This window comes from Rhineura floridana, chromosome 3 (assembly GCF_030035675.1).
Source record: "Rhineura floridana isolate rRhiFlo1 chromosome 3, rRhiFlo1.hap2, whole genome shotgun sequence".
NCBI classification, from domain to species: domain Eukaryota; kingdom Metazoa; phylum Chordata; class Lepidosauria; order Squamata; family Rhineuridae; genus Rhineura; species Rhineura floridana.
In genome coordinates this window covers 219251673-219279434 of record NC_084482.1, presented here as the reverse complement: position 1 = coordinate 219279434, position 27762 = coordinate 219251673, and the positions used below count along the sequence as shown (strand labels likewise).

The window sequence follows — 27762 nt, the reverse complement described above, 5'->3', positions numbered from 1 at the left end:
CAGAGTGGAGACGCCAGAGGCCTCTTCGTGCGCGCAGCGATGTCGGAGAGCGGGGTTGCGTGGGGGGAGGGAGCCTGGAAACAAAGGTATGCAATGGGGGGCGGAGGGGGAGGGTGGGAGAGGGAGAGCCCCCTTGAGGGAGAGCCCCCCTGAAGGGCCCCCTCCCCGCAGACCCTCCAAATGGAGGATGCAGCTCTGCCCCAAGGCCTGCCTCTCCCCTGAGCTGAGCTGGCGTTGTTGGGTCACATCGAAGCATTCCTCGGGCATATCACGCCGCTGAATTTGGTTCCCAGTTCCTTTTTGCTTGAAAGTTCAAAACACTACAAAAGAAAAGTTGACAGCTACAGCAACTTCAAGCCAAAGTTAACATGTCTCTGAACCCCAAAATATATGTTGGGGTTCCCTGTCTGATATATCACTGTGATCGGGGCACTCTCCCTGTCAAGAATAACGATACATTTATGCAATCAAAATCATCAGGCTTCTGATATTATCATAAATGCCTAATGATGTCATAAAATCATAAAAAATAAGTAACTAGGGGTGCCCACACCAATAGCGGGAGAAGACTGAGCCAAAGTAGGAATTGAGCACTTCTGCCTTTTCTTGGTCATCTGTTGCCATTTTGCCATCCTCATGGAGTAGCTGTGCCACCATTACTTTTCTTTTGTCTTTTTCTATGCACATACCTGAGGAAAGCTTTTTTGTTGCTTTTAGCATCGCTGGGAAGCCTCAGCTCATTCTCAGCTTTAGCCTTCCTGACGCCATCCCTGCAATTCCGTGAGACCTGCCTGTACTCTTCCTTTGTGGCCTGGCCTTCTTTCCACTTCCTGTATGTGTCCTTTTTTGTTTTCAGGTCCTCACTAAGCTTTTTGTGAAGCCACATTGACTTCTTCTGCTGTTTTACCCCTTTTTTTCCTTGTTGGAATTGCTTGCCATTGCGCTTTTAGAATTTCCTTTTTTAGAAACTCCCACCCATCTTGGACTCCTTTTCTCATTAGGCTCACTTGCTATGGAACTGTACTTACAATTGTTCTGAGTTTATTAAAATCAGCTTTCCTGAAATCCAGGGTGCATGTATGGCTACTCTCAGCTTTTGCTTCTATTAAAATCAAGAATTCAAGTATGGTGTAGTCACTTTCCCCCAGAGTTCCCGTAACTGCCAGTTCATCCACCAAATCATCTCTATTGGTAGGAATCAAGTCCAGGATAGCTGATCCTCTGGTTGCTTCCTCCACTTTCTGGCTGAGAAAGTTATCTCAAACACAAGTCAGAAATTTCTTGGAGGGGCCATGTTTGGCAGAATTTGTCTCCCAGCAGATATCGGGATAATTGAAATCCCCCATTAGTACTACATCATGTCTCCTGAAAACATTGGCAATTTGCTTTTCAAAAGTTACTTTTTCATCTTCGTCTTTGATTGGGTGGTCAGTAGTAGACTCCAAGCACCACTCCCCTCGCAGGATTGTCACTTTGTAGTGGTGAGTGGGCTTGCGTGTTCCAATGAACCCTGTGAGCAATGCTGTCGGGAGTCATGTGCTCCCTGCAGGGTCACCCATGGCAGTAGGGTCAAGGGAGAGGAACCAGACAAAGAACGATCCAAGAATGTCCTCAATGGCAGAACAGGCGGATTATAACAATGTGTGTGAAGGTATGAACGGCTGTGAAGGTAGATGAAGGCTGCAGCAGATAAAGGACTTCCAGTTGTCATGGTATCCATGCCATTGCATCAAAGCCTTTTTCTGTCAAGATTGTGTGTTGATCGTCGTGCGCCGATCTCCCCACATAAAACAAATTCACGCACAGGCGTCTTCCAACCAAATTAACTTGAAATACAATCTTACTTGGCCATGAGTGATCGCCAACCACTCAAGCACCACATTCCTTTTATTACTTGCCCCATTAATTTTAATCCAGATACTCTCGGTGGAGCTACAAAACCAAGATAGACAAAAACACACAAAAAAATATAAGTAACTGGGGGTGCCCACCCTGCGATCAGCTCTAGGCCAGGACAAATTATGTACCCCAGGAATGGGGAGGGTGTCATCTATGAGATTCCAGTGCGTCCCATCTGGTGCAGATCTTCTGTTGGGCATAGGGCACGGATGAGGGCATCTACATAAAACCAAAATAGACAAACACATGAAGGAAAAAATAAGTAACTAGGGGTGCCCACCCAAACATCTGCTGTGGGCCAGGACAAATCATATACCCCAGGAAAGGGGAGGGTGTCCTCTAGGAGATACCAATGCATCCCATCCAGCCCAGAGCTTCGACTGGGTGCAGGGCACGGATGAGGGCATCTACTCAAAACCAAAATAGACAAAAACTCACTGAAAAAAATAAGTAACTGGGGGTGCCCACCTCAAAGTCTGGTCTGGGCCTGGACAAATCATACACCCCAAGAAAGGGGAGGGTGTCCTCTATAACATACCAGTGTGTCCTGCCTAGCCCAGAGCTTCTCCTGTGCGCAGGGCACGAATAAGGGCATCTACAGAAAACCACAATAGACAAAAATTCACTGAAAACAATAAGTAACTGGGGGCCCACAAGAAAAACCATTCCAGGCAGTGGCATCTCACAGAGGACAATATCCACTTTGCTCAAGTGAATGATTTTTCATAGCCCACAGCAGATTTTGGTCACTGCAAATTACATCTTGTCCCCTATTTACTCTTCATTATCTTGTTGTACACCGCCCTGAGAGCTTGTTGCTATAGGGCGGTTTAAAAGTGTAATTAAATAAATAAAAATAAATAAATTCATTAATTTACCTGGGAAAGATGGGCATCTCATAGAATACACCCTCCCCTATCCTGGGGTATATGATTTGTCCTGGCCCAGAGCAGATTTTGGGGTGGACACCCCAGTTACTTACTTTTTTCTGCATTTTTTTGTCCATTTTGGTTTTGCATAGATGCCATTATTCATGCCCTGTGTCCAGCAGAAGCTCTGGGCTAGGCGGGATGCACTGATATGTTATAGAGGATACCCTCCCTTTCCTGGGGTGTATGATTTGTCCTGGCCCAGAGCAGATTTTGGGGTGGGCACCGTCAGTTACATATTTTTTCTTGAGTGTTTTTGTCCATTTTGGTTTTCTGTAGATGTCCTTATTCATGCCCTGCGCCGAAGAGAAGCTCTGGGCCAGGTGGGACACACTGGTATGTGATAGAGGACACCCTTCCCTTTCCAGGGGTGTATGATGCATCCTGGCCAGAGCAGATTTTGGGATGGGCACCCCCAGTTACTTATTTTTATGATTTTACAACATCTATGCATTTATGATAATATCAGAAGCCTGATTATTTTGTTTGCATAAATTTACTGTTATTCTTGATGGTGGAGTCCCCCGATCACAGTGATATATCCTACAGGGCTCCCCAACATATATATTTGGGGTTCAGAGACATGTTAACTTTGGCTTGAAGTTGCTGTAGATGTCAACTTTTCTTTCGTAGTGTTTTGAACTTTCAAGCAAATTGGGAACTGGGAACCAACTTCAGCGCTGTGTCAACATCTGTGTCTTTGATGATGAATTTCACGGCCTTAAGCTTGGAGAAGCAGGCACTTCATAGTTGCAACAGAGCTAAGTCGACAGCGGGGTGCTAAATTGGCCGCTTCTTCATGTGTCCTCCTTTGTCCTTTGGTTCAGCTGTGATAGTTGAATAGTGAGGCTCTTCTTTCACTACCTTCATTCTACCAGCCCTCCCCAGTTTCCTACTCTGTTGGAATTAAGGTCACCGTTCAATTTAGGAAAGCAGAAACGTGGCCTTGCCCTCCTTGTTTTAGGGTAGCCTGGCAGACAAACTGTTTAGCGAGTGACATTTTTCCTGAAATGGGTGCAAATTGGTGGGCGCTACTTCCCGCTCCCTCTTCCTACACCAGGTGTAAATTCCCTACTAAACCAGAGGGTGTTATCCATGATTCTCCACACCACACCCCTTTATGGCACATCCACAGTGTACATTGAAAGCATGTGGCTTCCTCCAAAGAGTCCTGGGAGTTGTAGTTTCTGAAGGGTGCTGGGAATGTAGCACAGTGAGGAAAAACTATTCTCCAGGATTCGTTGGGGCAAGTCATGTGCTTTACATTTGTGTTGCATGTGCTTTAAAGGTCTGTGTGATCTTACACTTCTATCGTGTCTCCTCTAAGCTTTTTTTCTACAGCAAAAATTCCCAAATGTTGCGACCCTTGATCATTTTGGCTGCCCATTTCTCTACCTTTTCCACCTCTAGAATACTATTTATGTGGTCACGCAACCAGAACTGTAGACAGCATTCCAAGTAGGATCACGACTTAGATGTGTATTCACTAATAGGCAAAAAACCTTGTGGTTTAAGAATGTACCTATAGCCCACAGATATTTCTACCAAACTTTAAAAAGCAGGGAAATTGGGCAGCTATAGTGAATGCCCCAGGGGAGCAGGAGACCTGACCTCCTCTCTGAGATACTGTACTGCCCTACAAAGTTGTCAAAATGCAAACACCATTTGGGTTGGTCTTTCACAGTCCAATCCACTTGCTGTGTAGTTTGGAAGAATTTGGTAACATGCGCCTCTGGGCATGTGGTGAGTGGTGGCAACACCTGCCATCCCCAAAGATGGATAATTATATTTTTGTATGTTTGTTGGTGTTCTTCTTACTTTGCTTCTTTCCTGTGTTACTAATGTTTCTACAGAGAATCTAAACCAGAAAATTTCCCCCCTCCTTATTCATCCTAGAAATCTGTGTCAAATGTATTTTTATTAATTTCAGAGCCTTTTTATTGGTCATTGTCATGTGATGGTGAAGACAACTTTTGTGTTTTATATTGGAGGTTATGTTCTATTTCTATTTTGGGTGCATTAACAGTTGAATCTGAAACTGCAGTTTGATCAGACTGATCACAATATGCTGCTACTTTAGCAATGACTCTAATTGTTGGAAAAAAGAGGATGCATGTTTTCAGCCTGCTATGTTTAAACCACTTTATTTAAGGCAAGGTGTTCATGATCAATTAAAAACATAGAGCACATCTAGACTTTTGCTAGAATATATTTCACCTTCCACTGTCTTATCTTGTGCAAATTGAGATACTTCTGAGGTTCACTGGAGACTATTTTGCAGACGTCACTGCCATTATTCCACAATTATGTTTGGAGGTTTTTTAGTATAAATTTGCTCTGTCCCCTGTAGTAGCTGGAGATTCTGGGTTTCATTAAGGGCCCCCCATTCGGCAATTCCTTTAATTGGGTAATTAATCTTTGCAGTCTCCAAATTATGTCTGTTTGAGTTGCAGGCGGAAGCGAAGCATAGGCTTCAAATAATTTTATTTCTTCATGATAAAGCCCATCGTTACCAACAGCACTCCCTGATCTAAGGTTTAAGTCAAGATCAATAGGTAGTTGCTCAGGGGTTGCCGGAGGACACGACACACAAGGAGATGGAGGCGATACCGTAACGTCATCCAATGTTATTAGGTTCTCCACAGGTACATGAAGAGGCACTGTCCAGGGTTTTTCTGATGGTAAGGAGGAGCAACTGAGTATTGGTTGTGGGGGGGCAAAAAGAATCTTGCTATTGTAATGCCACTTGGGTGAAGGGCGCTTCTGTTGTTAAATAGTTGGCTTGTTTTCTCAGGCGATTTAAAAGTCACTACTGTCCGAGCCGTGGAATGGTTATAGTATAGATATTCCACTCGGAGAATGTCTCCCAAGGAAAAAAGACCTGGAGTGACTGTTTCCAGGATTCCCAGAAGATGGATTTTACGATCATAAAGTGCAATACAACCCCAGGGTTTAGGGTAATTGGAAAAAACAAGTTTCTGTCGGCTAAGAACCAGAGCCCATTTAGTAACAGGGGGTCGACGTTGAGGTGAATTTGTTACCTGTAATTTGTGAGAGCAAGGGTCTTGTTGGCCTGTCTTCTGGCACTGAGGAAAGTCAATAGGTATGGGAGGCAAGGGGAGAGGATGTGAGACTAAGGCATTCATGGCTGGTTTGTCTACTTTCGGTCTTACTAGTTGAGCAGGGGATTTCCGTCTCACCTCTCTTTTCTGGTTAGGAATGACATCCAGCAGTTGAAAGAGTTTGGTAAAATTCATTTTGCTATGGCATTTGTACTTGAAGGATTTAATATTCTTGCTTTTCTTAGATGAAGAAGAAGAGGTCTTCTTAGCCATCTTGAGATATTTGATTCGTTTATTTCATTTGTTGTTAAAGGCAGTCCCTGCCAGCCTGGTCCCATAGTTCTTAGAATTAGCGCATGGAGGACTTCCCGGAAGGATCGCTCCGCCTGTGACTGCCTTTGAGACGAGCTCTCATCTCAGAGGAAGCTTTTTCAGTTTTAAAACCAGTCAGAAGAGGTTTTTTTGACTGGTAAAAACTTTCTCCCAGGTAAGGGAGAAACGAAGAGATCATCCACAAAAGCTTCGTTGTGATTGTTGGGGACTGGAATTCATTAGGATCCCCTATGAATGAAGGTGCAGCCAGCAACGCCAGACAGAGCCAAGGAATTCAAGCAAACTCAAACTGACTAAGCGAGACTTTTTTTTTCTTCAAAGAAAAACGGGTTTTAGCAGGCAAGCATCCTTCTGTCTATTTTTATCAATTGGACTAAGTTGTTACAGCAAAAGAGATCTGTTAAAGAATCAGCAATAAAGAATCCCTGGGTTAGTCATACTTTTCTCTTTTGTATGTGGAATTAAGGAGGAAGAAATCAAAACAGCTTATCTTTGGCTTTATAGCAAAAAGCTGACCTGGAATTCAGCATTATAAAGATACAAACGGATGAGGGACATCTAATCTGAAGAGAAAAATTTGATTTATATGAATATTTGAGAATTATATGTCTGGGACTATTTTGTCCGGTCTACTTTTTTTTGTGACAAATCTGCTTGTTCTCTATGCGACTAATTATTTTGATGCTGTGAACTAAATTTGTTTTGCATTCTTGGACACATAAGAGATAAGGCAGTTTGTGCTGTCTAAGATGATGATGTCAACAGGTTCGGAATATTAACTCCCTTATTGCTGGGAAAAGAAGCAAATTATTCTTTGCTTGGGAATTGTGGCTATACTGGAAATTTGAAGGGTTTTTTCTTCGGCTTTAAGAATGACAATCAAAGAAGTGGCAGAGACCCTGGATGCGCCTCTGGATATGTTTCAGAAGATAATGGTTGAGATTAAGACAACTAAACAAGAACTGAGACAGGGAAGACAAGAGATGGCAATTGAGTTTGGCAAAGTGAAACAGGAGCTGAAAGAAATAAAGGATTATATGAGAAAAGAAGCAGATGGGACCCAAGATATAATTGGACAAGCAATAGAAGATGAAAAAGAAATTAAAGGGAAGGAGCAAATTCTGGAGATTGGAAGAGATATATCAAATGTGGAATTGGAAAAAGATTTGGATTTTATGGCCGTGATCGATATTAGAGACAAAGATTACTGTTTGGAATTTAATGCTGTTCCTGAATAAACTGGTGAAGATATCAGAAATAAAGTTATTAATGTCTTCATAAAATTTCTGGACTGGAACAATTTGATGGAACTTGAAATAGAGAACATTTACAGAATTAATTTTAGATATGTGACAATGGAAAATTTTTCAAGAGATATGCTGGTGCATTTCGGAAAGAAGAGGAACAGAGACATGACCTTACAACAACATTTCAGTAATACATTCAGACTTGATTGCAAGGAAATATTTGTGATGAAGGAAATTCCCATCAGACTCTTACTATATGATTATGACAGCAAGATTAACATGTGTGCAAGGATGGCAGATGGATGATGGAATTAATACTGATAATAGAAGAATGGCTATTAAAATTACTGGACTTAAGAACATAAGAACATAAGAAGAGCCTGCTGGATCAGGCCAGTGGCCCATCTAGTCCAGCATCCTGTTCTCACAGTGGCCAACCAGGTGCCTGGGAGAAGCCCGCAAGCAGGACCCGAGTGCAAGAACACTCTCCCCTCCTGAGGCTTCCAGCAACTGGTTTTCAGAAGCATGCTGCCTCTGACTAGGGTGGCAGAGCACAGCCATCATGGCTAGTAGCCATTGATAGCCCTGTCCTCCATGAATTTGTCTAATCTTCTTTTAAAGCCGTCCAAGCTGGTGGCCATTACTGCATCTTGTGGGAGCAAATTCCATAGTTTAACTATGCGCTGAGTAAAGAAGTACTTCCTTTTGTCTGTCCTGAATCTTCCAACATTCAGCTTCTTTGAATGTCCACGAGTTCTAGTATTATGAGAGAGGGAGAAGAACTTTTCTCTATCCATTTTCTCAATGCCATGCATAATTTTATACACTTCTATCATGTCTCCTCTGACCCGCCTTTTCTCTAAACTACAAAGCCCCAAATGCTGCAACCTTTCCTCGTAAGGGAGTCGCTCCATCCCCTTGATCATTCTGGTTGCCCTCTTCTGAACCTTTACCAACTCTATAATATCCTTTTTGAGATGAGGTGACCAGAACTGTACACAGTATTCCAAATGCGGCCGCACCATAGATTTGTACAACGGCATTATGATATCGGCTGTTTTATTTTCAATACCTTTCCTAATTATTGCTAGCATGGAATTTGACTTTTTCACAGCTGCTGCACACTGGGTCGACATTTTCATCGTGCTGTCCACTACAACCCCGAGGTCTCTCTCCTGGTCGGTCACCGCCAGTTCAGACCCCATGAGCGTATACGTGAAATTCAGATTTTTTCCTCCAATATGCATAATTTTACACTTGTTTATATTGAATTGCATTTGCCATTTTTCTGCCCATTCACTCAGTTTGGAGAGGTCTTTTTGGAGCTCTTCGCAATCCCTTTTTGTTTTAACAACCCTGAACAATTTAGTGTCGTCAGCAAACTTGGCCACTTCACTGCTCACTCCTAATTCTAGGTCATTAATGAACAAGTTGAAAAGTACAGGTCCCAATACCGATCCTTGAGGGACTCCACTTTCTACAGCCCTCCATTGGGAGAACTGTCCGTTGATTCCTACTCTCTGCTTTCTGCTTCTTAACCAATGCCTTATCCACAAGAGGACCTCTCCTCTTATTCCATGACTGCTAAGCTTCCTCAGAAGCCTTTGGTGAGGTACCTTGTCAAACGCTTTTTGAAAGTCTAAGTACACTATGTCCACTGGATCACCTCTATCTATATGCTTGTTGACACTCTCAAAGAATTCTAATAGGTTACTGAGACAGGACTTTCCCTTGCAGAAGCCATGCTGGCTCTGCTTCAGCAAGGCTTGTTCTTCTATGTGCTTAGTTAATCTAGCTTTAATCATACTTTCTACCAGTTTTCCAGGGACAGAAGTTAAGCTAACTGGCCTGTAATTTCCGGGATCCCCTCTGGATCCCTTTTTGAAGATTGGCGTTACATTTGCCACTTTCCAGTCCTCAGGCACAAACAACTTCCAAGCATTTTCGAGTGATGTGACCCTCTGGACTTTGTTTTTCAGCTTTTTTTTTACCAATCCCCTCATTTTTGTGAAGTTTCCTCTTTTGAAGTCAAATGTGACCGTGTTGGATTTTCTTGGCAATTGGCCAGTTACATGTATGTTTAATTTAATAGCACTGTGGTCAGTGCTCCCAATCGGTTCAATAACACTTACATCTCGCACCAGGTCCCGGTCCCCACTGAGGATTAAGTCCAGGGTTGCCGTCCCTCTGGTCGGTTCCATGACCAACTGGTCTAGGGAATAGTCATTTAGAATATCTAGAAACTTTGCTTCTTTGTCATGACTGGAACACATATGCAGCCAGTCTATGTCCGGGTAGTTGAAGTCACCCATTACTACCACATTTCCTAGTTTGGATGCTTCCTCAATTTCATATCTCATCTCAAGGTCTCCCTGAGCATTTTGATCAGGGGTACGATAGATCGTTCCCAGTATTAAGTCCCTACTGGGGCATGGTATCACCACCCACAATGATTCTGTGGAGGAGTCTGCCTCTTTTGGGGTTTTGAGCTTGCTGGATTCAATGCCTTCTTTCACGTATAGAGCAACTCCGCCACCAATACGTCCTTCCCTGTCCTTCCTATATAGTTTATATCCAGGAATAACTGTATCCCACTGGTTTTCTCCATTCCACCAGGTCTCCGTTATGCTCACTATATCAATGCTCTCCTCTAAGACCAAGCACTCCAGTTCTCCCATCTTGGTTCGCAGGCTCCTAGCATTAGCGTACAGGACTTAGCTGACTTGATAGGGATGGATCAATTGACAAGTATATCTGGAGAAAAACTGATGGATATATTTCTCAAGGAGCGGAACCTCTCTTTGACTTTTTGCGGATAGAACAAAATGATATGATATTAATGAGATTTGATGATTAATTAAGATAACTACTGGAGGAAAGTGATTTTGTAAAATATTAAGGGACAGGTCTGTTATATACTATATACTTATAGCTGATTTGCGACAAATCGGAAGTCAATATTTTTTATTATATTAGTTATTAATTTGTTTTCTCTTTGTTTTGTTTTGATCTTTGAAACTTTGAATAAAAATTAATTAAAAAAAAAGAATTAGCGCATGGAGATGTTTGTATTGGTCCTGGGCCCGTCTGAGTGCCTCTAGATACAGTCCCCGCAGATCGGGTGAATTTACTGGAGGCCTCTACTAGGATGGAAAGAAGGGTGTTTGATTCAGACAGGAAAGACTTCATTAAATCTATGTCTTTAGCTAGCATAAAGAACCAACAGTCAAGAGGAAGGTCTCCGACCGGGAGTGATCTGTTTACATCTTCTGAAAGTTTGGGAAGGTGATGTGAGGGGGTGGGAGGCAATGCTTCCTTACAAGGCAAGCGGCTAAGGGGGTGTTGGAAACCCTGTTCAGGTTCAGAAAGATCTGCTGCTAGCAAGACAGTTTCTGAATGAGTCCTGTTTTCCACAGCAGCTAACTCTGAAGCCAGGTTTGTTGAGGGAGGGTCAGGGGATCCCAGTTGCAAAGCACCTTTTAAGTCCAAAGACCAGTCAAGGGGGGTATTTGTCAAGGGAGATGTCTCTTGGATTTGTGCTTGTGTGGTCAGAAAGGGTACTGTGTTCCCATCCGATATAGGGGTTCTAGAGCTGGAAATCTCACTTGCCTCACTTCCCTCAGGGCTTTTCTCATCCCCCACGACTTCTAAGCTCCCGTGCCCAGTTCTGGGGCCAAAAAAGGACTTGATCTTGGTTTGTTTAAGTTTCTTGGAGTGCAAGGCAAGTTCCATAGGGACCAAGCCCAAAGTTTTGTAATTCCTCCTGGTAAAAACCATAGCCCCAGCAGTTAAAAGTTTAAAAATTTTAAAATGCCGGAATTAAAACAGAAAAGGGCAGAGTACTCAGAGCCGCATAGGTATAAGTAAAAGAGTTATTTCGTTGTTGTTACTGTTGATAAGAAGGCTAAGAGCAGAGAGTTGTAAGGAGATGTTTTAGAGTCTTTCCTTATTTGTTTATACAGCTGGCGCTAGATCAAAGTCCCACAATATATCTTTCACTCTCCGTCGGCCTTGAGTGAGCAGCATTAGCCTTTAGTGTTTACAGAAGCAGCTGGGAGAGAGATGGAAAAATTTGCATCCAAATGCAGCGGGAGAAACCTCATCAATTACTCACTCAAAAGATGAATTCAAACAGTTGGTTAGTTTGAGGTAAAGTAGTTTAAAAATAGAAAAATGCTGCAGGGATATCTCAGATTTGCTTACCGATGGCTGCCATCTTGAAGCTCCTCCCCCTGATCGGGGCTCTGAGGTTTTTTCTCTCTTTTTTATTTATTTATTTATTTATTTATTTAATTTTTAAACCGCCCATAGCGAATAGCTCTCTGGGCGGTGAACAAAACAAGACTTTTTAGACTTTGAACTCTCAATTCTCTCTGACTCTTTTGTGTATCGCCATGAAAATTGACAGGGTTGTTAAGCAAGTGTTTCTGAGTTCAGGACTATATGTTTTGTAAGGTTTTGTTTTGAAATGAGCTTATGGGAAGCCTCAGAATGGCATGCGGGGGTATTTTCCATTTAACATTGCGGAATGTGAAAAATCCCCGCTGGCTATAATATTCACTAGAGACACATGTTACCAGATTCTTCCCAGCTACACAGGAAGTGGATTGGACTGTGAAAGAGCAACCCAAATGGTGTTTGCATTTTGACCAATTTGTAGGGCAGTCCAATATCTCAGAGAGGAGTTCAGGTCTCCTGCTCCCCTGGTGCATTCACTATAGCTGCCCAATTTCCCTGCTTTTTAAAGTTTGATAGAAATAGATGTGGGCTATAGGTATGTTCTTAAACCGCAAGGTTTTTTGCCTCTTAGTGAATATCTCTGCTTTTTAATCCGGGAGGTAAGAGATGGGATCCTGTCCAAGTTTGCTGAGAATCGATGGATCATTTGCATGCTTATTGAGTTCAATGGGATTTACTCCCCTGCAATCATGCTTAGGATAGGTGAAACTGAGCACAGATGATGGGGAGGGGAGGAGGAGGAGGAGGGAGGGGAGGAAATGCAGAGGGGAGGACTGGGAAGGGAGCAGGCAGGATGGGGAGGGGAGGAGAAGGACAGGTTTGATCATTTGCATGTTTATTAAATTCAGTGTGATTTACTCCCGTGCAATCATGCTTAGGATAGGTAAAACTGACCAGGCGGGGGAGGGAGGGAGGCAGGGCTGGAGTGGGCAGGGGAGGAGGAAGGTAGAGGAGAGGAGAGCAGAAAAGCAGGTCTGATCATTTGCATGCTTATTTTCAATGGGATTTACTCCTATGCAATCTTGGTTAGGATAGGAAACACTGACCATGGGGGGGGGAGTGGGAGTGGAAGGAGCGTATTGGAGGGGGGCAAAGGAAGGTGGAGGGGAGGGCAGGTTTGATCATTTGCATGCTTATAGAGTTCAATGCTATTTACTTCCATGCAATCATGTTTAAGATAGGTAAAACTGACCATGGGGAGGAAGAAGGGGAGGAGGGGGAAGGGGAAGGGGAAAGAGGGGATTGGAAAGGGATGGGGAGTGAGGAGCAAAGGAAGGGGGAGGGAAGGGACAAGAGGAGGGGATAGGAGGAAGTAGAAGGGAGGGTGGGTTTGATCATATGCATATTTTTTGAGTTCAGTAGGATTTATTTCTATGCAATCATGTTTGAAAATGAAAATGGACTGCCTTCAAGTCAATCCCCACCTATTGTGACCCTTTGAATAGGGTTTTCATGGTAAATGGTATTCAGAGGTGATTTCACCATTGCCTTCCTCTGAGGCTAAGAGGCAGTGACTGGCCCAAGGTCACCCAGTCAGCTTCATGGCTGTGTGGGGATTTGAACCCTGGTCTCCCAGGTCATAGTCCAACACTGACCCAGGGAAGGGGCAGGGAGTGGGAGGGGAGAAGGGTAGCCCTGTTACACTAGAATTTCAGGTTTGTTTCCTGTTGGGTGGGAACCCCAATACTCACACAACAGAGATTCAGAATTACAAACCAAGGCCTTTTATTATACATTTTGCAAAGCGGAGAGCTCACATAGACTGATGTCATTTGTGAGGTCTGAAACAGTCATGATTTTACAGGCAGATATACACTTTGGATTCAAGCAGTTGGCAACTCATGAACATTCCAAAGGTGGGGGTAATCATGCTCTGTACTTTTGCACTGTGCTCAAAGCTACAAGATAAGCGAATTGCAACCTCTAAATCATTCATTGTATTATTCCCAGTTTTGCTGACTTCTAGCAAACGGTCAATGACCTACTGTTGCCAACTTACCAAAGGTCTTTGTCATCATTCTACATGTATTGCCAGCATTTCTATAGGTACAGCAAAACTTATATTTCTCAGTATAACAGTCCTCCCTCAAAAGCATTTAGGGCAGGGAAACCGTTAATTTCCTCTTGTGGAGAGCTTTGCTACACTAAATGCTTGAACCACCTTTTAGCTTAAATGGCTAACACAAGAAGGTTACTTCTGGATTGTTTCACTGTCCTGAATGCTTTTTCCATTAATTCAGGTCAGAAAACCTCATATGCTTGCGTGTATATCTGCATATATGCTTTTAATTGGCATTAAAGACAACTAAGGCTCTTTCTAACGAACAATGGGATTCACTGTAGGTGAGGGAAGTTTGCCAAAGGACAAAATAACAATTATGCAGAATATTTATGCTGTAGCTTTAATTTTGTATCTTAATTTCTGCCCTTGTTTTCCTTTGCACAAAACCTCTGGAACGCATTACCAGTCAAGTGGGGGTATGTGAGAGTTGGGGTGGAAGCTATAGCTCTTGGCCTTGCACCTCCTAGATTCCACTTGAACCAAAATAGGGTTAGCCAAGCTATTACACTTCCCCCGGTGAAGGGCATACTCATACAGATGTCCTTTCACCCCTCAATCACAGTCTTGCCCCAGGCTCCAATGCTTACTTCCATTTGGCATGACTGTGCCATTTGAGTTTGAATCCATATCACAAGGGCTATTAAGAAGACCAAAATTAAAATACCAAAATCACCACAATGGGGTGCACTATAAGAATTAAACCTCCTTTGGTGTCTTCACCCCAACCAAAGAGAGAATTCCACCATCTGTGTGTCTCTATCTATAAGAACTTATCTATAATGTAAGTGACTGTATAGCAATCATGTGCTATCTGACATGTAGCTTGTTCTCCCATTTGTTTAACTGCTTCTAGTTGTTTGTAACATAGGATGAGAAAATAACTTCTGAAGATTAGCTAGGCCATAACCTAATGCAATGGGTTTGAGATGGTGAAACAAATCTATTCTCTGGATGGTCCATACAGGGCCTTTCAAATAAAAATTCACATCCTACTATTTCCTCAATACCACAAAGCATCCATTGATATATCTTAGCATAGTTTGTATATAACACTTATCAATAACAACATAATCACAAAATGTTCTAAGGCACATGCACCTATGTCCAGAATATACAATAGTTGAACTTAATTCATTTCTTAGCATAAAAGAGCCATAAAATACATTAATCATTTTGAGAGAAAAGCAATTTTGATGGGATTCCAAACTATCATCTTCCTAGATTCTTATGGTGTTGACATCCATTCACATTAATTGTTACCCATCTTACATGCTTAATTATAGCCCACTGGTGCACTTTCTGAGTATTGCACTATTCCTAACCATTGTAGACCCCATCACGAGGGATTTAAAAGGCCAAAAACATCCCAAGAGCAAAACATTCTTAACACTTAAACTATATAAGGAAAAACAGCCAATGTTTAAATAGTCACAATACATAAATGCTTACATTCAACATTACAATTGAAATAAAACAAGTCATAGCTTTGAAACACACTGCAGGTTTGTACAAAGTTCATCTTCAAAAGATCAGATAGCCAGCTTAATCGATCAGTCTGTGGGTTGCTGATACTAATCAGAAATTCAAATGATGAGAAAAACAGTTTATTGCAGCAGCTTTCTTTCTGGAAGGAAAAAGTACGGAGACTGTATTTCTAAGAACCCACCTCCCCCATGTGACTTTTTAGAAATGCCTTTTTCTCCCATTGGCATGTCGGGGTGGGAATTCATCAGATCCTTTAAAAACAGGCCTTCTGAGGAAAACAAAGCATCAGGGTTCCATGGTTGAGAGGGCATCTGTGTTTCTTTGCTCTGCTATATTGGTGGAATACAAGAACTGAGAAACGTTGAATCCATTTGATCATAATTAAAGACAAACCCTATTTCAAACACTCTTTTATATGGCATCTGTAACATTCTCTCACATTATAAGACCCGATATAAAATCATTCATTATTTGAATGAGGTATGGAAACATGTATAATTCATGCATGTTCTCACATAGATAGCCAAACACTAAGTTGTAATGTTGTTTTTCCACATCATTAATGTTTTTGCACACATCTGTACATACCATACAGCTTGGCCTTCAACATTTAAGAACAAATCTCTACTAAAAGAAATGGAGGGGTGGAACCCTCATGCACCTTTATATTTACACCTTTTGCAGCCTTGTATACAGGCCATTAGTAGTGAAAAAGATACAATTTAGAAAGGTTTCTGACAGACAGACACACAACATGTTTCCCTAGCTTCTGATCATATGCAGAGGTTGTTAGAAAGATACAAAAATACTGGGAAAAACAGGAAAAGGAGCCCCAGAGAGGAAGGCCTTTTACAATTTCCCAAATTCTTCTCGTTGGTCATGACTTGGCTGAAAAGAATTAGCATGATTAAAACAAAATATGCATATCACACCCTTTAAGCTGGCCCATTAAAGAATACCATATTACTGTACCTCCTGGGTACTGAAGTCCTGAATTTGGGATGCATGCACACAACTAGGACTGGAGGGAGAAAGCACATCAGGTGGTTTGTCCTTCCACTGCTTGGCTACAAGAACTTGTACCTTCAGTGAGGCCCAAAGAAAATATTTAGTCCTGCAGGAATCTTTATCAATATCTCTGTAAGTCTTATCCTTATGTCTGAATACGCTTTCCTTGTTTCTTACCATAATTCATCCAATGTCTGTAACCATTGGACTTTATTGACTTCCATTTGTACCCTGTCAGGGAATTTTCACCAGTGAACACCCTGTTTGCAAATCAATTCCTCTGGGTTCCCTGTTACTCATCTTATCAAGGACTGCATGCAATAACACATTTGCATCAGTGCCTGAATTTGCACACACAAGTGACAATGAAGAAAGCAACTTCCTGTTGGAATCAGGGCTTTGCAACTTGTCCATTTGCATATAGATGGTATCAGAAACCAGCTGCTGTTTTGGAAGACAAATCGTATTATTTTTCAAAATAAATTCAACATTTGGATAGACTCTTCCTAAAGCTAGAAGCTCTATACTTTGAGTCTTGTTTTGATCCAAAGGTTATTTGCCAGCAAGAGATTGTTCCTCTGGAAAAGAATGCTCATTAGCAAAAGACTGTGGTGTACTAAACCCAAGGGAAGCATTCAAATTAGTATTTGTTTTCATGGAGGTGGACACATCTTGTATGTTTTCAAGCAACTCTGAAGCATTTAAGCAAGGGCCTGCACTTTCAGAAGATGCTTTTATATGTTCCCCTTTAAGAACATTAATAGGACTTTGCTCAAAGACAGAAGCCCTCCTGGTTTCAACTGTTTCTTTTTCTTTTTGTGCCAAAGAAGGTCTTGCACTGTGATCCATGACACCCTGTTTTAGGAGAGAATTGTCTCCCGCCGTAGCTACAGAATTTGTACCAAAGACCTCTAGTTTTTCAGGCTGGATTATTATTAAAAACTCAAGCCTGGTTTTCTTGCCAATTTTCTCAGTTCCCAAATGGTGACCCCCAATTTTTTAAAATTGTGCTGCATTATAAAGGAAATGTTGCCAGCCTTTAAAAAGATGTTCTCAAAAGTCATACAAAAACACACATCGTTGTTTGCAATTCTTTTCAAGAAAAGACAAACAAAAACACACCAAATTAAAAACACTACATTCATTTAACACAAAGCAATTGGTTTTTTTTTTCTCAACTGCTGCAAAATAAAAAATCAATGGAGAAAACAACCTGAAAGAACTTCTCCGGACAAGGAGAGAGCAAAAGGGAGACCTTAAAGGTTCTCCTTTATAAAAACAAAACAAGCATTGTTAACATTTATCAATCAAGATGGACAAATGAAATAAAGGAGATTCCTAGCTTCTACCAGGAAAGCCAAGTGGGATAAAAAAGATTAAACTTTTGATCATATAAAGGAAACCCTCTATCCTTGGGTCAGTCAAGAACTAATTCCTGTAATTAAAACATAATTTATATGCTCAAAAACAATGCAAGAAGTTACACAATACCAGACGACAAAAAGCAGTGGCTTCATCTTTTACTGAAATGATGAAACCAAAACCAGGACTAGAATAAAAAGGAACTGTATTCTCTTTTCTTCTCTCTAAAACAATCCACTTTTGCCCAAGACATCCTTACTCATCACGACTAATCACCGTTTCTTTAACCTTTCCACTGTCTATGTAGCTCAAACCTTCTGTCTAAGCCCCAAACTTCCAGGACCACCACTCTTAATCACTTGCTTAAACAAACAGAGCAAATTCCTTCACACTAACTTCAAAGATTGCTAAAGGAACAGATTAGGTTATTCTCTTTAAGTCTTGTGAAAAACAAAGGCAGCAAGCACAGATGTTTTAAACAGCAATAGCCAAGGCGGAACAATTCTCTTATAATATTCCCACAGAAAACCTTTATACAGACACTTCAAGAAACCTTTCACACATTCTCACATAAGTACTTAATTCATACACATCTGTTTAAACAAAATCATTCTCACTTCTCGGGAAAATGCTACCCACACAGGAGCCAGACAACTCCACTCCACATCTTATGCCCAACCATGCTTTTTTTTCGTGACGCCTGCTCTCATTTTTCCGGGTTTTTCACCTGTTTCCTCAAGAAAAATCTAACTCATCTTGTGTTCAACACTCAGAGTCAATTGGGAGTTTCCACATTCCCCAGGATCCCCTGAGCTTTTCAGCAGGCTGTCAGCCACACCTCCCTCTCCACATACACTGGCAATGCTTATTAGATTCTAACAGGAGAGGAGGAAATGAGCGTTGGTTCGTCTGAGTCTTTATGGGAGCCCTTAATTAATACTCACGTAGTGCTTGCTCTCCATCTGCCCGGCCTTAGGGACAGGTCAAAACGACCTAGAGCACTCTTACCCTAGCTCTCCAGCGCAGCACAAGCACTCGCAAGGTTAACCAGAGGAACTCCCGGCGGAGTCGCCCAAACTGTTACACTAGAATTTCAGGTTTGTTTCCTGTTGGGTGGGAACCCCAATACTCACACAACAGAGACTCAGAATTACAAACCAAGGCCTTTTATTATACGTTTTGCAAAGCGGAGAGCTCACATAGACTCATGTCATTTGTGAGGTCTGAAACAGTCATGATTTTACAGACAGATATACACTTTGGATTCAAGCAGTTGGCAACTCATGAACATTCCAAAGGTGGGGGTAATCATGCTCTGTACTTTTGCACTGTGCACAAAGCTACAAGATAAGCGAATTGCAACCTCTAAATCATTCATTGTATTATTCCCAGTTTTGCTGACTTCTAGCAAACGGTCAATGACCTACTGTTGCCAACTTACCAAAGGTCTTTGTCATCATTCTACATGTATTGTCAGCATTTCTATAGGTACAGGAAAACTTATATTTCTCAGTATAACAGCACCTTTCCTTTCCAAAAGGAAAATATTGTAAACAGAATCATTCTTTTTCAGGCTTTCCCCCACCTTTTTATTCTACAGCAGACACATGTAGCCTCCTACCCAAATTTAAACCAAAGCTTTCCCTGGCTACATCCACACCAGGCCTTTATTTCACTTTGGACAGTCATGGCTTGTCTCAAAGAATCCTGGGAAGTATAGTTAGTGAAGGGTGTTGAGAGTTGCTAGGAGACGCCCTGTTCCCCTCACAGACCTTCAATCAGAGTGGCTGACTGTTAAACCATTCTCTCAGGGGAATAGGAGTCTCTTAGCACCCTTCACAAACTACACTTCCCAGGATTCTTTGAGGGAAGCCATGACTGTCTCACATGAAATCAAAGTCTGGTGTGGGTGTGGCCCCCTGATTAGGCAAGCCCAGCAGCTGTGAGGCTTTTAGAACTCTGACAGTTGGTTCTTACTGAGCATGCTCCGTGTTATCTTTGGGTCCCAGCCAAAATTTATTAAATTAATTAAAAACCACCCAGGCCTTTTTTAAACTTTTAAACTGCAGCAGATGAAGGTCAGAGTATGGGGCAAGGTCAGTATCAGAATTACTGGTACTCTGTGAACATGGCTGATTTTTAATGAATTTCAACAGATTATGAGAACTCAGAGAAAAAAGTCCAAAAGGACTCTGAGGTTTTTTTCTCTCTTTTTACACTTTGAACTCTTGATTCACTCTGACTGTTTTGTGTATCGCCATGAAAATTGACAGGGTTGTTAAGCAAGTGTTTCTGAGTTCAGGACTATATGTTTTGTAAGGTTTTGTTTTGAAATCTCTCGTGGCTGTATAATAATGGCGTTATGATATTGGTAGTTTTATTTTCAATCTGTGTCTTAATGATTCCTCAGATGGAATCCACCAATTTCAGAGCTATACCATCAGTACCTTAGTTGAGGCATCCTCTATGACCTCGAGTTCTCTCTCCTGTCAGTCACCACCGGTTCAGTTTGGATTTTTTTCTTCTGTGCATCACTTTACACTTGCTTACATTTAATTGCATTTCCTCTTTAATACCCAAGCCTGCTTGGAGAGTTCCTTTTGGAGTTCCTCACAATCCTTCTTTATTTTAATCACCCTGAACTTGATATCAATAGTAAAGCTGGTTACCTCACTTCTCACCCCACATCTATGTCATTTAGAAACAAGTTTAAAAGCACAGGTCCTAATCCTGATGATTGGCGGGGGGGCACTTCTTACATCCCTCCATTGGGAGAACTGTTCATTTATTCCTGCTTTCTCCTTCCTGATCTTTAAACACTTACTGATGCATGAAAGCTTATTTCCTCGTATCCCATGATTGCTGTGTTGCACTCCATGTTTCGTAATTCTGTCTTTGATAATATTTTCCATTACTTTTCCCAGAACAGCTCATAGGCCTCTGATTTCCCAGATACCTTCTGTGTCCTTTTGGCTTTCAAACTGTAATGCATTTGCCAATCCATATGGTAGCAAGTCATTGAGAGAAGGTACATATTTTTGTTAGAAGATCATCAATGTCTGCCTTCTTACTCCCTTCCTGGCACCAACCATTGAATGGTCTGACACTGTCCTTGGCACTATGTCTGCTGACCACAAATTTGAGAGCAGGCAGGCAGATATTAACACATGATGCAGCCAGTTAAATCAAAAATACCCCCATGCCAATCTGATGCTTCCCATAAGCTCATTTAAAAACAAAACCTTACAAAATTCATAGTCCTGAACTCAGAAATGTTTGCTTAACAACCCTCCCAATTTCCATGGTACTACACAAAACAGTCAGAGAGAATCAAGAGTTCTGCTGGGAGGAAGGGCAGGATACAAATTAAATTATTGATTGATTGTATTTGTATCCTGCCCTTCCTCCCAGCAGGAGCCCAGGGCGGCAAACAAAGCACTAAAACACTTTGAAACACCATAAAAAACAGAACTTAAAATACATTAAATGAAAAACAGCATTAAAAACATTTTTAAAATAACTTAAAGAAAGGGTTAAAAACATTATTAAAAAACATATTAAACAATTCTGACACAGATGCAGACTGGGATAGGTCTCAACTTAAAAGGCTTATTGAAAGAGGAAAGTCTTCAAAAGGTGCCGAAAAGATAGCAGAGATGGTGCCTGCCTAATATTCAAAGGGAGGGAATTCCACAGGGTAGGTGTTGCCACACTAAAGGTCCGTTTCCTGTATTGTGCAGAACAGACCTCCTTATAAGATGGCATCTGCAGGAGGCCCTCACCTGCAGAACGCAGTGATCGGCTGGGTATATAAGCGGTAAGACGGTCTTTCAGGCATCCTGGTTCCGAGCTGTACAGGGGTTTGTACACTAAAACTAGAACCTTGAACTTGGCCCGGTAGCAAATGGGCAGCCAGTGCAGTTCTTTCAGCAGCAGGGTGACATATTGGCGATACCGTGCCCCAGTGAGCAGTCTCGCCACCGCCTTTTGCACCAGTTGCAGCTTCCGGACCAACCTCAAGGTCAGCCCCACATAGAGCGCATAGATGAAGGCTGGGGTATAAATAAAATAATAACTAACTAACTAAATAAAATAAACATCCAAGGTCCTCCTCCACGGGAAGGTGGGAGTCTGTCAACAAGGGAGAGGGCTTTCTCAGTGGTGGCCCCCAAATTATGGAATGATTGTGGTGATGTGTGCTTGGCGCCAACAGTGTTATCTTTTCGGCTCCAGGTCAACACTTTCCTCTTCTCCCAAGCATTTTAGCATGTGTTTTTAAATTGCTTTTTAAAAATGTGTTTTTAAATTTGTGTATTTGTTTTTAATGTTTTTAATTGTGGTAAACTGCCCAGAGAGTTTCGGCTATGGGGCAGTATACAAATGCAATAAATAAATAAATAAATAAATATTAAGCAACCCCGTTTCTTCTTAATTTCTCATATCCTGCATAAAATATTTTGGAGTTGCCTGAAAATGTCCCATTCCCATCCATTTTAATTCACTCACGCCAACTATTGTAATGTTAATGCGTTCCATTTTTTGCTTGACAATTTCTAACTTTCCCTGGTTCATGCTTCTCACATTCCATGTTCCTATTGTGTGCGTCATACAACTCTGGACTCTCCTTTTGCATCTGTGCGCATCAGCCTCTGGGCTTCCTTTTGGCTTTGACCCAGCTGCATCATTAGTCACAGCGCTACTCGTACTTGTCCTTTGTTCTTCCCCAGTAGCTCGATGAATTCCTTCTGACCTGGGGTCTCATCTTCCAGCACTGTCTTGTGTTGCAGGTAACAGGGGCTAACATTTTGGGAGGGAAGGATGGGATGCCAGCTGCCCTCTGGCAGTGGAAAGGGCGATGTTCCTGTCAGACAGGATGCATCCTAGGTTTGTAAATTCCAGCTGTGCATAAATACTTGGTTTTTCACCTTAAATGGAGAAACAAGAGATCAGTTTTTTGCTACAATTGTCTCTCTCTGTGTCTCTTTTCACAACCTGTTACCAAGCACCTACTACTAAACTAACTACATACGAGGCCTCGAGCTTTGACAGTTAAACTCTGATATCAACAGAGCTCTCAGAAACATGTTTTCAAAGTACAAATCACAATATATTCACAGGATGTCTCCACAGCATTTTATCACCTTTCCTTTTCATTCCCTCAGGATACATCTGGGGTGTCAAGGCTGAGGGAGAACCGTCTGAAGTATCACTGGAGAAAGCTGAGGAGCAGGTTCAGGAGCAGAAACTGAGGAGTGAAGATGGAGCAGAGACAAGAGGAGAGACAAACTCACACAGGGGACAGACCTTATAAATGCCTGGAGTGTGGAAAGAGCTTCAGGTGGAGTAGCACCCTTACTTCGCATCAAAGATGTCACACAGGAGACAAACCTTATCAATGCTTGGAGTGTGGAAAGAGCTTCAGTCGGAGTGGAACCCTTACTTTGCATCAAAGAACTCACACAGGAGACAAACCTTATAAATGTCTGGAGTGTGGAAAGAGCTTCAGGTGGAGTAGCACCCTTACTTCGCATCAAAGATGTCACACAGGAGACAAACCTTATCAATGCTTGGAGTGTGGAAAGAGCTTCAGTCGGAGTGGAACCCTTACTTTGCATCAAAGAACTCACACAGGAGACAAACCTTATAAATGCTTCGAGTGTGGAAAGAACTTCAAGTGGCATAGCGACCTTACTTCGCATCAAAGAACTCACACAGGGGATAAACCTTATCAATGCTTGGAGTGTGGAAAGAGCTTCAGTCAGAGTAGCCACCTTACTTCGCATCAAAGAACTCATACAGGAGACAAACCTTATAAATGCTTGGAGTGTGGAAAGAGCTTCAGTCACAAAAGCAGCCTTACTTCACATCAAAGAACTCACACAGGAGACAAACCTTATACATGCTTGGAGTGTGGAAAGAGCTTCAGTCACAGTAGCCACCTTACTTCGCATCAGAGAACTCATACAGGGCACAAACCTTATCAATGCTTTGAGTGTGGAAAGAACTTCAGTCAGAGTGGAACCCTTACTTCGCATCAAAGAACTCACACAGGAGACAAACCTTATACATGTTTGGAGTGTGGAAAGAGCTTCTGTGACAGTAGCTCCCTTACTTCGCATCAAAGATGTCACACAGGAAACAAACCTTATCAATGCTTTGAGTGTGGAAAGACCTTTAGTCGGAGTGGAACCCTAACTTTGCATCAAAGAACTCACACAGGAGACAAACCTTATAAATGCTTTGAGTGTGGAAAGAGCTTCAGTTGGAGTGGAAACCTAAGTTTGCATCAAAGAACTCACACAGGAGACAAACCTTATACATGCTTGGGGTGTGGAAAGAGCTTCAGTCGGAGACACCACCTTACTTCTCATCAGAGAACTCATACAGGGCAGAAACCTTATACATGCTTGGAGTGTGGAAAGACCTTCAGTCACAGTAGCGCCCTTAGTTCGCATCAAAGAACTCACACAGGAAACAAACCTTATCAATGCTTTGAGTGTGGAAAGAGCTTCAGTCGGAGTGGAACCCTAACTTTGCATCAAAGAACTCACACAGGAGACAAACCTTATAAATGTTTGGATTGTGGAAAGAGCTTCAGTGACAGTAGCTCCCTTAGTTCACATCAAAGATGTCACACAGGAGACAAACCTTATCAATGTTTTGAGTGTGGAAAGAGCTTCACTCGGAGTGGAACCCTTACTTCGCATCAAAGATGTCACACAGGAAGCAAACCTTATAAATGCTTGGAGTGTGGAAAGAGCTTCAGTTGGAGTAGCAACCTTACTTCGCATCAAAGAACTCATACAGGGAACAAACCTTATACCTGCTTATAGTGTTGAGAGACCTTTCATCAGAATGACTACCTTCAGGCACATCAAAGGATCCATACAAGGAAAGAGATGTATAAATGCATTGAATGTGAAAAAAGCTTTAAGCAGAGTTCTACTCTTTCTGTGCATCAAAGGATCCATGCGGGGAATCCAGGCTACCAACAGGATTTTTCTGGGGAGTTTCAGACCCCTGACAATCTTCTTCTCTTAGATTAACCACAGACTGTTCCACTTCCCTTCACCTGTTCTTTTGGTGGCCTGTCAGTTTTTGCTTTGCAGAGTCAGAGGGGTTTTGACTTTTGCAGAGATGGGTGAGCACCTAAGATGGATGCTGAGGCCAAGGTGGCTGCGGAAGCCAAAATGGCCTCTCAGTTGTCCAGTCTTTCCCCATCATATTCCCGCCCTGGCAGTTTCTAGCTGCCAAATTCAATAATCAATTAATGACATTTCCTGCATTACTTTATCTACTTCCTGTAGATCCTCCTCCTCTGTAATTTTTACCTCCATGTGCATCATTCGAACATCATTTTTTGTGATGGACTTAGTAGTCTTTGTCTCACATTGTCTAATGCAACATAACACCAGCTGGACTATTACATATATATGAGGAAGCTTAATCCGGTTATAACATAATTTAGTAGATGTTTTACTCTGCCTCCTCCATCTGTAGTGAGCAAATAGTCCAACACCATCCTGATTTGGAGAACCGTTTTTCTTATTTGCGTTTGGGTTGCCGGTAAGATATTTATAGCGATAGAGGCCATAGGGAGAGCTTCTTTGGTCTCATCTGCAGGAATTTCTAGTAAAGATTGAAGTCTCAAACCTCCAGAACCTACAGCGGCCGTGCCACCCAAGGGCAGGAAAGACCACCCTATTACTGAGCCCATCGTTAAGGGCCTGTGGTTTTCTATGTCTCATTGTGCAGAGCGGCGAACAGGTTTTGTTTTCTCTCTTTTCTCTCGGATTGGTGAGGGTCTCTTGTTCCTGATTCTACCAACTGGGAGTACCTGAGTGACCCTGACAGCTGGTATAAGCCAGGCAACATAGCAGGAGTCAATCCAATATTTGGCAATACTTTATAGGCTTTATCCCCAGAACAATAATGTTCAACTAGAGCTTCCCATGGGCCTTTGTGGAAGAGGAAAAGACCAGCTTTTGCATGGTTGAATGTACTACCATCACCTGGATCATAAGAACATAAGAAGAGCCTGCTGGATCAGGCCAGTGGCCCATCCAGTCCAGCATCCTGTTCTCACAGTGGCCAACCTGGTGCCTGGGGGAAGCCCGCAAGCAGGACCCGAGTGCAAGAACACTCTCCCCTCCTGAGATTTCCGGCAACTGGTCTTCAGAAGCATGCTGCCTCTGACTAGGGTGGCACAGCACAGCCATCATGGCTAGTAGCCATTGATAGCCCTGTCCTCCATGAATTTGTCCAATTTTCGTTTAAAGCCATCCAAGCTGGTGGCCATTACTGCATCTTGTGGGAGCAAATTCCATAGTTTGACTATGCGCTGAGTAAAGAAGTACTTCCTTTTGTCTGTCCTGAATCTTCCAACATTCAGCTTCTTGGAATGTCCCCGAGTTCTTGTATTATGAGAGAGGGAGAAGAACTTTTCTCTATCCACTTTCTCAATGCCATGCATAATTTTATACACTTCTATCATGTCTCCTCTGACCCACCTTTTCTCTAAACTAAAAAGCCCCAAATGCTGCAACCTTTCCTCGTAAGGGAGACCCTCCATCCCCTTGATCATTCTGGTTGCCCTCTTCTGAACCTTTTCCAACTCTAGAATATCCTTTTTGAGATGAGGCGACCACAACTGTACACAGTATTCCAAATGCGGCCGCACCATAGATTTATACAATGGCATTATGATATCGGCTGTTTTATTTTCAATACCTTTCCTAATTATCCGTAGTATGGAATTTGCCTTTTTCACAGCTGCCGCACACTGGGTCGACATTTTCATCGTGCTGTCCACTACAACCCCGAAGTCTCTCTCCTGGTCGGTCACCTCCAGTTCAGACCCCATGAGCGTATATGTGAAATTCAGATTTTTTGCTCCAATATGCATAATTTTACACTTGTTTATATTGAATTGCATTTGCCATTTTTCCGCACATTCACTCAGTTTGGAGAGGTCTTTTTGGAGCTCTTTGCAATCCCTTTTTGTTTTAACAACCCTGAACGATTTGGTGTTGTCAGCAAACTTGGCCACTTCACTGCTCACTCCTAATTCTAAGTCATTAATGAACAAGTTGAAAAGTACAGGTCCCAATACCGACCCTTGAGGGACTTCACTTTCTACAGCCCTCCATTGGGAGAATTGTCCGCTTATTCCTGCTCTCTGCTTTCTGCTTCTTAACCAATTCCTTATCCACAAGAGGACCTCTCCTCTTATTCCATGACTGCTAAGCTTCCTCAGAAGTCTTTGCTGAGGTATCTTGTCAAATGCTTTTTGAAAGTCTAAGTACACTATGTCCACTAGATCACCTCTATCTATATGCTTGTTGACACTCTCAAAGAATTCTAATAGGTTACTGAGACAGGACTTTCCCTTGCAGAAGCCATGCTGGCTCTGCTTCAGTAAAGTTTAAGAACATAAGAACATAAGAAGAGCCTGCTGGATCAGGCCAGTGGCCCATCTAGTCCAGCATCCTGTTCTCACAGTGGCCAACCAGGTGCCTTGGGGAAGCCCGCAAGCAGGACCCGAGTGCAAGAACACTCTCCCCTCCTGAGGCTTCCGGCAACTGGTTTTCAGAAGTATGCTGCCTCTGACTAGGATGGCAGAGCACAGCCATCATGGCTAGTAGCCGTTGATAGCCCTGTCCTCCATGAATTTGTCTAATCTTCTTTTAAAACCGTCCAAGCTGGTGGCCATTACTGCATCTTGTGGGAGCAAATTCCATAGTTTAAGTATGCGCTGAGTAAAGAAGTACTTCCTTTTGTCTGTCCTGAATCTTCCAACATTCAGCTTCTTTGAATGTCCACGAGTTCTAGTATTATGAGAGAGGGAGAAGAACTTTTCTCTATCCACTTTCTCAATGCCATGCATAATTTTATACACTTCTATCATGTCTCCTCTGACCCGCCTTTTCTCTAAACTAAAAAGCCCCAAATGCTGCAACCTTTCCTCGTAAGGGAGTCGCTCCATCCCCTTGATCATTCCGGTTGCCCTCTTCTGAACCTTTTCCAACTCTAGAATATCCTTTTTGAGATGAGGCGACCAGAACTGTACACAGTATTCCAAATGCGGCCGCACCATAGATTTATACAACGGCATTATGATATCGGCTGTTTTATTT

The 27762-nt window shown here is 42.3% G+C and overlaps 1 protein-coding gene across 1 annotated transcript; it reads left to right on the top strand.

Moving 5' to 3' along the window:
• Nucleotides 1-27762, top strand: LOC133381667 (zinc finger protein 420-like). Its single transcript, XM_061621031.1, has 2 exons — nucleotides 1-86; nucleotides 22789-27762. The coding sequence occupies exon 2, from the start codon at nucleotides 22885-22887 to the stop codon at nucleotides 24457-24459; it is 1575 nt and encodes a 524-aa protein (XP_061477015.1). The 5' UTR covers nucleotides 1-86; nucleotides 22789-22884; the 3' UTR covers nucleotides 24460-27762.

Bases quoted from the DNA above. Each gene is read 5' to 3' on its own strand.
- LOC133381667 (XM_061621031.1), top strand. From the start codon at position 22,885: ATGGAGCAGAGACAAGAGGAGAGACAAACTCACACAGGGGACAGACCT.